A 13,084-nucleotide genomic window follows, 5' to 3' on the forward strand; every position below is an offset into this window, starting at 1 on the left:
AAAACAAGTGGAGAGAACCTGCTTTTCTCAATCTGAACCGACATCCAGTGACTCGTATTCATCTGACGAGAGGATGTGAGAGGATGTGTCAGCAGCCCACACACCCACTTACCCACACAAGCGCACAATACAATACAATCCAGTACGGCACGCTCTTCTCTATCCAGAAGTTATCATGAACTTGTGTGTCTGACACCTGAAAGGCTAAAAGTGGGATGTAATTACCTCAAGTTCTTGCACAGGTTCAATTTTAATCTACTTGTGTTTTTACTCATGCATGTGACAGATATAGCACTAGTCATTTTAAGATCCAAACGGTTAAATGTGTCTCCTTGCTGCTATTTTTACTTGAGCATATGTGACTCAAACTGGGAGAGCATGAGACAGACACATTTTAATGGTTGAATAGCTTCTCACCTTCATGGTAAACTGAAGGTTTTTGACAAATACAGACGATTGATTACCTTCTAGGTCAGGAAGCTCCATCACCCAGATGTGAAAATCATCTAAAACTCATAGATATCAAGCAGAGAGAGATCACAGTCTCCTCAGATGTTACATGGTCTAATTCCCCACAGCCTTAAAGCAGAAGTAAGCGATCCGGTCGTTTTGGCTAATGCTGCGTTCCAGGCCGGCTTTTGAAACCGTAAATTACAGCTTCAAGTCACAACTTACGACTTTGTAGCGTTCCAGGCAACCCACTCGTGTTTCTCCGACCTGTTTTACCTGTGAAAGTCACTATAACAGCCACTCGTAACTTCCGACCCGTGAACTCGTACCAGATCGAACTGGTACGACTTCACAGGTCGGAAAAACACGAGTTACGAGTTTCCTTGAACGCACCATAACAGTCCTCGTCCCTACGTCACCACATTCACGGCGTCCCTTGGCTGCACACACAGCCCTGCATGCCGTTCTCTCTCCTCATTGGATAAAAACTGTAGGATACGATAAATGTTTTCTCCTCGGCTCAGAGCAGAGCAGAGTGACTGACAGACCCGTGTTTTGGTCCAAACACTCTATGTAAGTGATTGCTGTTGGAAGATATAACTATTTAAGACTTATATTAACACAAATATATCACTTACTTCTGCTTTAACTGAAACAATACCGCGTGCACATGCCTCTCTCACTGCAGTACAGTATATGAGCGCATGCATCAGTGCTGATTGGACGGTGCAGACATGGACACAGGACACACACAACACACTTAACCGCCACGAGCCTGGCTCTGCAGATACAACAAGAAGCCGAGATAGAGGCTGGATGAAAGATCAGACAGACAGACAGACGCAGGCAGGCGTCTGGGTGTGTGATCGGCAGACAAACTCCAAAGCAGCGGATATTTAACAGCCAAAACAAAGACAAGAAGAAACATTGAGGCTATTATTGAGAGACGTGATGAGAGCACGGACAGCCAGGCGTCACATTAAGCCTCTGATCTGCCCGTACCTGAGTGCAGGTTAATCCTGAATGCGGTCAGCACTGCAGGACCATCTTTAAGGGACAGAGAGACAAAGGTTAGGAGGGGATTAGTAATAAACTATAGGTTAGGAGAGGTAAACATGCACGATCCTCGACTACTTAGAAATGAAAAGGGTAAAAGAAAGAAGCACTGCTGCATTAGGACACATTAGATCCAGTGAAACAGTAAAGTGTTTTTCATTGTGACTCAAGCAGAATAAAAAGGAAAAGGATAAATACACTTCCACTGCACTCACTCACTTTCACCAGAGCTAACATCTCTTTCTTCTTCTTGCTTCAGACCCATTAATCACAGACTGATTACTGTATGTCAGCAGTCACCTTTTCTCAGGGGAAGTGACACAACACAAGGCACAGATTGACAACTCGACAACTTCCTTCTATAGGAAACTTCCCTAAAAGACAAAAGGCCCCATCTGCTTTATGTGTAGATGTGATGAAGGTTAGCACTGTGGTCTAAATGAAATGAATCGCAGTGTTAACCACAGTTTAGTAGCAGAAAACCTGAGGGCCTGTCTTCAGTCCTCCTTTTTTGTAAGGTGACCTTGGGTGACCTGAAAGGCGCCTCCAAATAAAATGTATTATTATTATTATTATTATTATTCAGTATTAATTTGCATTTGGTAGATGTGGAGCAAAAACATCACAAATTAAACTATAAAGTGCTCGAATTTGAAATTTAATACCAGAACTCTTGAGTGAAACAAGTCACGATTATCTAGAAGGCGTGGTGGGTGGTGTGCATCAAGCTACAGCAAAACCAAACCACAACATCCTGAGCACAAACTGGGTCTACAGTAAGTCATCTAAGACAAGACATCCTCTCTACAGTATCTCTGTCGGCAAATTTCCTGTCGAGTCAGTAAACTACACACTTGGTCCAGTCAAATATGAATTTATACAATCCTGGAAACCGTGGAATCATATTTGTGAAGACTTTAAAACATAAAAAAAACACAATTTTTCCTCAGGGTCTTCTTAACAGGCGTCCTCGTGGGGCTTTCAAACGAGTCACATGATCTTAATCTACCAGTGGTGTTTGCCCAGTTGTCATGGTAGTGTGGCTGTTTAGTGCCTTAAGGGCATCAACAACACTGTGTTTGTCTGAACTCAACTTAAAAATATTAATTTGTGTAACTCACAACTCACACTCTAAATGGACGTTAAGATGATGTAAAGATAGAAACCCATTATAGACTAACAAGAAATTTCCTCAGTTCCTCTGACGAAGCCGCTGTTTTGGGGTTTACGGGTTGTATTGTCATTGTTGTATCATTTCCTGCCTTATCATCAGGATACTAAAGGCCCAGACGGGACATTTCCTGACAATCCCCGGAAAACTTGAGTAGTGTTATAAAGGCAAAAGAACACATAAGGTCACGTACAGGCTAGAGGCTGCATTGCATTGCATTGCATTGTGTTGTGTTGCATTGTCCTCATAAGACACTGTGTGTTTGCTGGGGATGCTTGTTAGTGGTAAAGTGTTTCCAGGGAATACTGGTCGGCAGAGGCGGGACTCAGAGAGCAGCTTCCTTGCATCTTCTGATGGATCTGATATGATTCATGCGAGATGACAAACGGATAAAAGTGTATTTGTTGCTGCTGCCTTCATGTAATCAGGTTAGGAGATACTGTACGGTGCCATTACTGGCTCAGTTTTTCAGACACAGCTCATACATAAAAGATAATTCAATGACCTACTACACTAGAGCGCTTGCTTTTCCTCTGTGTCACTGTTTCATGTCCATGCACCCCCAAGGGCAGGAAATGGGCCAAAGCAAAACCTCTGTCCCGTGTTTCTGTGTCCAGAGGTTTTTGCACAACATTTTTGTGACAGTGAAGTTGAACTTTGACCGTTTCGATGTCATCACTTCATTTCAGATTTTTTTTTTGTAACTGTGTTACATAGTACGATTTATAGAGTTAGTTTAATAAGGTCACAATGGGTTCCTATTTGAAATTTCCAAACTCCAAACTTTTTCCAGACCTTTATTTCCAGACTTTTTGGTAAACCAAATTCAAATAATTTCTGACATTTGAGTAAATGGATGTATATCATGTAAATAAATCATGCAGTTAATCATTTGTTTTCATTATTCTGAATTTGTATGCCATTATGTCATCAAATAATTTCCAGGAGACTGTAGCTATACAATAGTGCATACAAAATAATTAACCCAAATAACTTCAGATAAGACCAAACCCAGATAAGAAATATATTTTTATACAATAGTTTCCATTTTCCATACTTTTCCAGACCTGGAAATGTATAAAATCAAATTCTATACTTTCCCATACTTGCGTAGAAACCCTGCAGTGACCTTTAGCTTTGCGCACACTTCTATTCACACACTCTAATCTCTGAATCTAATCAGTTCATCTTTAAGTTGAAGTGAAGGTCGTTGCTGCAGTCGGAGCTGTTTCTGTCCCGGAGACATAAAAACCAAAGTCTCAAACTTGTCTTCACAGTTTGAGTGCGTCTGTCTATCCTCTGTGTTTGCTCCGAGGAGATCTACTAGGTTGATTTCCACATCTTATTCAGTATCATGCCTCCATCAAAAGGGGGGTAATGCAATTACTAGGCCTGTTTCCATAGCAACTTGTTGGCTCTGTTTCACCTCATCAGACTGAAAGATCACTGCATCGACTTGGCTGCAGGCACACAGAGTCATATCACCTTAAATGGGAGCAAATTCCTTAAAATATGAGTAATTTCCAGGAAAAGCAACTAAAGCAAGAGCCGGTCTGATAAATATTGCTCAACTGTTCCAGAAAGATGCCAAAAAAAGAAGAGAGAGCCCGGTTAAAGATATGATAAAATGTTTTAGGTGTAAATCACCACCAACCATATTAAATTCAATTTCATAGCACATCTGGTGTGTTTCCAGTTTCCAGCGGCTTTTTCTATGAGTCAGTGTTTGACCAGCTGTGAGCGGAGGACCACAGTTCAAACACAAGGTGAAGACAGACGTCCTCTTCCTCTCTCTCTCTCTCTCTCTCTCTCTCTCTCTCTCTCTCTCTCTCTCTCTGCTTCCTCTCTGTGGCCGAGGGTCTGCAGCCCTGATAACTGCCCCAAACAAAGCTTTTGCAGAAGGAGAAGAGTCTATTAACCCACAGCTCAGCCCGAGATAAACAGACACGTGTCTCTATTAACCGCTCGCTCATTAACAACATAAAGAGTGTACACGACTACAAATTGAAAAGAGAGTTGAGATTTCATTATGTTCACTCAACACACACTCGGATTCGACGTGAATGCCGCAGAATAAATCATCTTAATATTTCATGTCCTATGATGGTGCAGTGATATCAGCAGCGCTGGTTCACTGTTTGTTGTTTGTTATTTAATTTACCTGTTAAAATGACACATTTTTATTACGTTAAAATATCAATAGACCTTAAAAATAACTTGCACATTCAACTATCTTAGGAGAGGTGAATGAGAAAGAAGTTGTAAATGTACATGTATGCTTTATTATTTGGTCTATTTCGAGTTATTTTAGAAAGTTTCATTGAATAGACATCTACAGGTACAGGCCACCAGAGGTGTGTAATATACATAATGCAAGATCTTTTTCTTTCAATCTATATAACATTTATGAATTAAGTTTGAATTACTGAATGCATTAATGAATGTTGATTGATTGAAAACTACAAATTGAAACTACTAAAATTAGCTCATTAAAGCTTTTCATGCAGTATTGAGGATCACTATAATAAAAACCTGAAATGATCTCTACGTACAAACAGTATTCGCATCCGTGTCAATCACATCCGTAACAGTGTCATAGCTACATATTGTTAATGAATAATGTATCTCAATGAATAAATAGCTTGAATGATAAGCTAAGTTAAAATGGGCATGTGGACTTTTATATATGTGTTTCTGTTTCTCTTCAGGACAGGAATTCCTCTGCATCAAGTTAAAAAGCGGCTCAGCTCTTATCACAAGAGCACCAGACTTTTCCTTTTGCATTTCATCATGTGTTCAGACCAGCAGAGCTCAATAGATAAGGTCAGTCAATACACGCGCCGCTTACTCTCTGTTTCTTTGAGTTCGCCTCTACTTTCATGTGTGTGTATTTGTCTAACCTGCAGATTTCTGCTGGAATTTAACTCATTTGTCTTCTAATCTAAAGGACATGACACGATTTCCTGGACATCTTCAGATTTCTGTCCTTCAGATACTGAAGTTGTGAAAATGAGATTAAGTTTACCGCTGCATATTAGAGTTTAAAATGTCAATAAAACCGGTTTAAATGAGGATTTTAAGTCCTTGACAGAGTGATTGATTGTTGAACAGGTACACAACATCAAATGAGCAGAGCACCATTACAGTGCATTTCACTAAACTAGGGGTAAATTAAAAAGTTTTGGATTTCATGCATTGTTAATAGGAACGTGTAAGTGAAGCTGCCATTAAGGCAAAGCAATTAGTCCTTGACCGCAGGAAGTGGCCTGTTCCTTCTTTTTCACACACTCAATTTAGGTGTAATTTAGATGAATGACGGTTTGAATATTAAGGACAACACAACCTGATACTGTTTAAACCTACTGTTGTCCTGTTTGTCTGTGACACAGACTGAACTGTCATGTGCAGCTTCTTCACTTTCCTCTGACTGGCAGCTGCTGTGTGTGATGTAAAACCACCACAACCTGATGATGCTTGAGGTTTCTGCCTCTTGGATGTTTGTTTTCTTTGTCACTTCTTGTTCCTGATGGGAATTATCGTATCTCAGTCCAGATCTGCTCTTTTTGAAACCTGCCTCACGATAATAACCTCTGCTTTGATATGGAGCTACATATCAGATGCACTTTAATTTAAAAGCCCACCGCCCCTCTGCTCTGATATGAGCCGCCCTGTCGACGGGGAAACTGTAAAGAAGTGTGTCCTTGGAGATTCACCGTGCATGGACACAACAAATACCACTTTAATTCTATCATGCTAATAATGTCAGAGAGAATAACAACGGTCCAGACTGTTAACCACACGACGATGGAGCCTTGTGAACAAACGGTCTCATAGTTTGTTGTTTAGTGAAGAGCCAGTGACTGTCTCAGATAAGGGAATTAAACACTGAGCTAGATTAAAAAATGTTTTTATTTTGTCGCCGTCTGGGTGAGTGGTACTTGAATTGACCCAGATCTTATTAAACATCAGTTTGTCCAGTGTGACCTCGCTGACCTCACAAGTCACAAGTCTTAAGGGACACCTCCAACGATCACAGACAAGTCATGTCATAGGATCGGTGCTATCTTATTAAACGCTCCTGTTGTGCAGGAAAATCCTTTTTTTTTTTTTTCTAATGCTGGGTTTATCCTGCTCTGAGTCCTGAGCTGGGAGTGGGAGATGACCCTAATTTACCCAAAATCCTTCACCCACTACATGACGTCACTGTGCACAGTCTCAGTGGTAAAAACAGCTGCCAAACTGGCACAAACTACACATAACTAACTTTAGTAAAAGCACATTTAATTTGGCTTTGGACTAAACTGAGTATCTGAATCAGACTGACAAACACTAACACTGGGTGTAAAAAAAAAGAAGAAAAAAAGACATGTAGAAATAAGGATTTAGTTTCTTTGCTGGATTGGGAGGTTTACTTTAATGTATTTATTTGTTTTCTAGAAGCTTTAATATTTAACATGAGGATGTTTTCTTCAAAAAGTTGAATATAGGTGGATGAAATAATCAGTCCAGTGGTGGGAAATGAGGATTACTCACACGCCAAGTCATATTTTCCTACATGCAGTAGGCTACAACCGCTCCTCCTATATCAAAGCCTCCTATGTAGCTGCCACCGCGACCACCACATGCTGGCAAAAGCTAATTAAAACGTGTTTTTTTAATTACCTGCTGTGTGTGGGTCCGTGGCGCTCTGCAGCTCGATCAAAGTTTCATCCTTCGCCTTTCCTGTTATTCGCCTCATAGCGGACCGCGGTGTGGTTATTATAACGGCTTCACCTTCTCACAGGAGCAGTGGGGAGGAGGAGGGGGAGGAGGAGGAGGGAGATGTGATCCCGTCGGGGTCGATGAACCAACACCGTGAACTCATCAGCTGCTGATCACACTGAGAAAAAGAAAAATCAACGAGTTCGATCCCGATCAATCATAGATGGTAGATGGATCATATTTGCATTATAACCGATCTCCTGGTTAAACTGTGCCCTGCTGGGCTCCCTGGCTCCACCAGAGAAGGGCAGCCACACACATAAAGGGGAGTGGCATGGGTTTCTTTTTCTTTTTTTAGTCGGCAAAATGTGTGTGAGTGTGTGTGAGTGTGTTTGTGTGAGAGGAGGGGAGGGGAGGGGGGTTTCTAACCTATGTAACAGTCAGAGTACTGAGGTATAAGCCGTTAAGTAACCACTAAACTCTGTTGACGTGATGTCAGCTGGAGAGAAAAGCAGGTCACCTGTGTGATGAGAAAAACCTCAGTGTGGCTGGAGTCTGAAACAGAGTGAGGCCCCCTGGTGGCCGTTCACAAGACTGCTGCACACATGTGGTGGTGAGGAGGAGAGAGGAGTTTATGTTTGATCACTTACTGTGTGGCAAGGAAGTAAAGAGATAGTTCAACATTTTGGCAAATTGGCCCATTGCCATAATCCCTATAGTCTTACTTTGTCGGTGCAAGCTATTTTTAGAACGGCGGAGCAGAGCCGCGAGCTGCTCAGAGCTACGCTACGGAGGCTCATGGGTTTCTTGGTTTCCCTCATCAAACTCATCAAATACACAATCCAACAACTCCAAAATGCTCTGGTGGACAAGTTGTGACCTGCACATTCACCACGCTATGAGATAATAACAGAACGTTATGAGACAGAGTTGTTTTAGAGGTAAATTCATGCAAAGTCGCTGTTTTTCAGCAAGCAGTCTCTGCATTTGCCTTGAAAACAAATCCTTCTCAACGTTACGTTATTATCTCATAGCGTGGTGAATGTGCAGGTCACAACTTGTCCACGAGAGCGTTTTGGAGGTGTTGGATTGTGCATTTGATGAGTTTGATGAGGGAAAGCAATAAATCCCATGAGCCTCCGTAGCTCTGAGCAGCTCGCGGCTCTGCTCCGCCATTCTAAAAATAGCTTGCATCGACAATTAAAGGTAACGAAGCTAGTCCTAAAACTATAGGGATTATGGCAATGGGCCAATTTGCCAAAAAGTTAAAATATCCCTTTAATTATTTGTATGTTTATATAAAGCTTTATAAATCAGTTATAAATCAATAATGAAAAACTGTGGAGTCTGTTTGTTCTCCTCCAGCTGTCACTTGACCTCACTTCAGTCTTTATTGTCCTGCAGTGAAATGAGCCAAACAAACAAAAGAGAAAAACAAAATGGGACCGTTAAAATTTGGGGTAGAGTGTAAATTAAGTTGTCACACATGCATTAGTCCATCGACCCTTAAATGAACCATTTGAACAACCTGAAAAGACCAGCAAGCCACTCATTAACTATTTACTGCAGGCTTGATTGACTATTGTAAAAACACACTTACCGTATTAGTACAAATGACATACCATATATGTTTGTTGGAGGCTTGTTCAGATTAATTCCTAAGAATAATAACTGCAGAATGAATGATTGAATGACTATTATCCCTTATTAATTACTTTTCTCTATGATCTGAGAACCCGATGAGTGTTTTATAATGACTATAAAGAGCTTGTTATCAAGAGACACAGTGACCAGTTTTTTTTACACAATTTAGTATCTCAAAGAAAGCTCTTATTGGCTCATAACTGATCATTAATGGCCCAGAGTGATTGATTCATTAGTCATTATTACAGACGTCATTTCAGGCCTGTGTTAATGATGCAGGGTACATACGCACAGGGCCTTAAGAGTATTCGACCGACCAGTTCGACCACAACACAGACTGGAGCCTCAAAGTGGCCATGCAGATGATTGAGTTGTGATCCCATATTGTAGCTATATTATTGTTCATTGTATTGTGTCTACATCAACATCACTGCATCTCTAAAAACACTTACAAAACAACAAAACAACATCACACAGGATCCTTTTTAAAGAAATCATCATCATCGACATAATCTCTACTCAGAGCAGCTTTGGGATCGAGACAGCTCACAAACCACACTGTACCAATTAGCAGAGGCAGGGGTTAATGGGGTGGCTGGACCTTTCTGGTTTAAAATTCCTCACTCAGCAGATTAAACCCGTGCCGACGGTGGCCTTAATTGGTGTACGCTGTCCCCAACCAAAGTAGCACCTGCTGTCTTCAGCTGATATTGAAGCGCTCCATGATTTAATGGGAGCTCTGGCCACAAATCCCAAACTCCCCGAATAATAAGCCATAATAAAAAAAATAAAATAAAAGATAAAAACACTCTGTTGTTGTCTGGCCTCAGTGTCAGGGGTGTACTCACCTCCTTTACTTACTGTAAGTAAATATATAAACACATTACAAGTTGTACTTAGGTGGAAGGAATGATTAAAGTGAACATACAGTTGTCTTTAAGCAGAAACAATGCTCCTGTGAGTGGTAAACTATTACTGTAGGCCATGACATATTAGATCGTTAAATGTTAAATCTAAAGCACCAGTGCTGGTTGAGGCGGGGCCAGTTTTAAATTAACTTTAACTTTATATCCACTGAGGAGGCTCAGTATAACGGCCCCCACATCAGAGGATAGAAAGAAGAAACCAGGATTACAGCGTCATGATTGTTTGGGCGCCAAGTTTCAACATTCATCGTCACGTCGATCATCTCCTCCTTAGTTACAGCGTTGAATAAATGACCAGACGTGCTTTTGCAAAACTTTATGATGTCACACTGAAGTTGGCCTTTGACCTTTTGGACATTTCAGTGTCATCACTTCATTATTTTTTCAATGGATGTATCACAAGATAATCAGTACATGAATTAATTAGTGAGTTGTGACCAAAACACGTTGGTGAAATCACAGTGACTCACTGATCGTTAAAATCATAGTAGCACATTCATGCGTCCGAAAACACCTGAACTTCCACTTCAAACAACTTCATTAATCCTCAAAGCTGCCAGTCACAAGCACAGAGAAAAAAACAAAACAAAACAAAAACAAACAGGATAATCACAATCAGTCAATTCACAAAAAACAGTGCAAATAGTGGATACATGCACATACAATGTCTCCTGTCCTGACCGTCACTGGTACAAAGGCATAAAGGCAAAAATTAAAGGGATAGTTCAACATTTTGGCAAATTGGCCCATTGCCATAATCCCTATAGTCATAGCAGTAGGTTCGTTACCTTTACTTGTCGGTGCAAGCTGTTTTTAGAACGGCGTAGCAGAGCCGCGAGCTGCTCAGAGCTACGCTACGGAGGCTAATGGGATTTCTTGGTTTCCCTCATCAAACTCATCAAATACACAATCCAACAACTCCAAAACACTCTGGTGGACAAGTTGTGACCTGCACATTCACCACGCTATGAGATAATAACAGAACGTAACAAGACAGAGTTGTTTTCAAGGTGAATTCATGCAAAAACCGCTGATGTGCGTTACCATCGGGGGCAGTTTTTCAGCAAGCAGTCTCTGGATTTGCCTCCTAAAACTATATGGCAATGGGCCAATTTGCCAAAATGTTGAAGTATCCCTTTAACAACACAAAATTTTAGAATTTGCACCTCGGACTTTCCTTTTCTTGTTAGTTTGTTTTTGACTATTCAATTAAAATCATTGTGAAAAACTAGATGGTTCAACTCTTCGGTGAAGGTACTAACAGCACAGAGACATATTGAACATGACAAAGGCCCCCATGAGAGCTGCTTTGTGTGTGTGAGTGTGTGTGTGTGTGTGTGTTGAGTATTTGAGTAGACATCTTCCTGCCCACATAAACCAAACAAAGTCAACTAACTGTATTAACTCGTGGAAAAATGTGATTAACCGGAGCTGTAACTGTAGAACAGCACCACGATCAATAGAGTGAAATAAAGTGGCTGAACAGGTAACTCGTTTAAAATCTATATGAATAGAAGCAGCAGGTGTGTTTTATTTGTGTGTGTGTTGCTAGGAAGAGGGAGGCAAATGTAAAGAAAGAGCCCCTCCATGATAATGTGCCTTTAGACTGATGCTAATTTACTTAACTTCATCTTAATTTCCCTACAGGATGCTGCGTAACGAGTAGTGGATGTGTGACAGGGGAGATGTAGCACATGTTTCCTCCACTGGGGGGAGATAGAGGACAAGGAAACAAACACAGCTTTGTTGTAAAGGAGCGTTTCAATTAATGCAAAATTGAGCTTTTTTTCCACGTATTTTTGTTGTTTGTTTGACATTTAACAGCCACTTCATACAGAGGGTTTGGGCAGGGACCAGGGGGGCCGAAAGGTTCAGGGCTCCCGGGGGCCTGAGCCCAGCTGACATGTTCAGTAATCCAGCCACGTGTTCACTTACATTGACCCCTGTAGGTTTAAATTACAGCACCACTGTACACTGCATCATCCCACACTGCTGGTTTTTATTGTTCTCATATTTCTCCCTCTCGTGTTTCCATCACACATTTTATCCACATACAGTTTGTGCCGCCTCTCACACGAACTGTTCACAGTCAGCATGTTGAGAAATGTAATTAATTGTAATTAGCGCAGAAGTAATTAGTTGGTTATTGGATTATAGCTGCAGTTCAGCAGCAGAAGAAAAACAACTGGTAACTGTTGTGATGTATTATTAATCGTTGTAGCCATTTTCAGGCATAAATAGAGAAAGATAAAGATAGAGGATCAATTATAAAGATCATTATTCTTTGTTTGTTTTGTTTTTCATGTGTTAAAATGAGGATCTTTGTAATGTTCACACAGAGCAAAACATTTACAGATGTCACCACATGGTCATTTCTGATTATGTTACAGCCTGAAGTAATAGATCAGTCATTCAACAAAATAACGCTCAAATCAATCATGAAAAGAGAGAAGGAAAAAAATCATTAACAGACCAACTAATTGAATTAGTTTATTAATTCTGTAAATCTAACCTGATGAAAGACAGAAAAATCATTTATTCTTATAGATTAGTTTATTGTGAGCTGCATTGCTTTGTTTATTAGTCTGGACATTGACCACTGCAGTAGCCACACAGTTGTTTTTTTTAATGTTGTTGTTGAGGAGCATGAACAGACCTGATCGTTCCACCGGGGGGCGCTCGAGCACGGAACAACCACCGCTGCTTTGTTGTAATTGAGTGTTGGAGGTCCTTGTTTATTTATCATATCAGGTTCACTGCCACTGAACCACCAGCTTTAAATAAAACACATCCACCATCCGGAAATTACATCATATTTATTATTCTAATGTCATTTTACTTTAATATTGTTTTTAAAATGACTTTGACAGACTGTGATATGTTGGATAAATTGATTTATAGCTAGAGGTTGTTTTGTTGTCATCACTTGTCTCATCAAATATTTGGTGTGCAGCTGCTGAACCGATGACAGAGGAAAGATGTGCTGGAGTTTCCCCACAAACTGTGTGTTACAGTCGGTTCATATTGTTATAGGAACATGATCATCAAGTCCAAACAGGCTGCTTGTTATTATTACATAATAAACCCTGACATCTGCTTTTATTTATTTATTTTAATTATGAATATTGTTATTGGT

The 13,084-nt window shown here is 40.5% G+C and overlaps 1 protein-coding gene across 2 annotated transcripts in view; it reads right to left on the reverse strand.

The window, feature by feature from the left end:
* ano5b (anoctamin 5b) overlaps positions 1-7,664 on the reverse strand; it is a 32,495-nt gene extending 24,831 nt beyond the window's left edge. Inside the window, exons 1-2 of one of the 2 annotated variants that reach the window (XM_084001674.1) lie at positions 7,340-7,664; positions 1,453-1,497 (exon numbers count right to left, since the gene is read on the reverse strand). In XM_084001674.1, coding sequence (XP_083857800.1) covers positions 1,453-1,497; positions 7,340-7,415 — 121 coding nt within the window. In that variant the 5' untranslated portion in view covers positions 7,416-7,664. The remainder of the gene's footprint in view (positions 1-1,452; positions 1,498-7,339) is intronic. The other variant, XM_084001675.1, reaches the window with a different exon arrangement.
* Positions 7,665-13,084: the final 5,420 nt, after the last annotated feature.

The sequence above is a fragment of the Trachurus trachurus genome (assembly GCF_905171665.1).
Source record: "Trachurus trachurus genome assembly, chromosome: 3".
Lineage (NCBI taxonomy): Eukaryota > Metazoa > Chordata > Actinopteri > Carangiformes > Carangidae > Trachurus > Trachurus trachurus.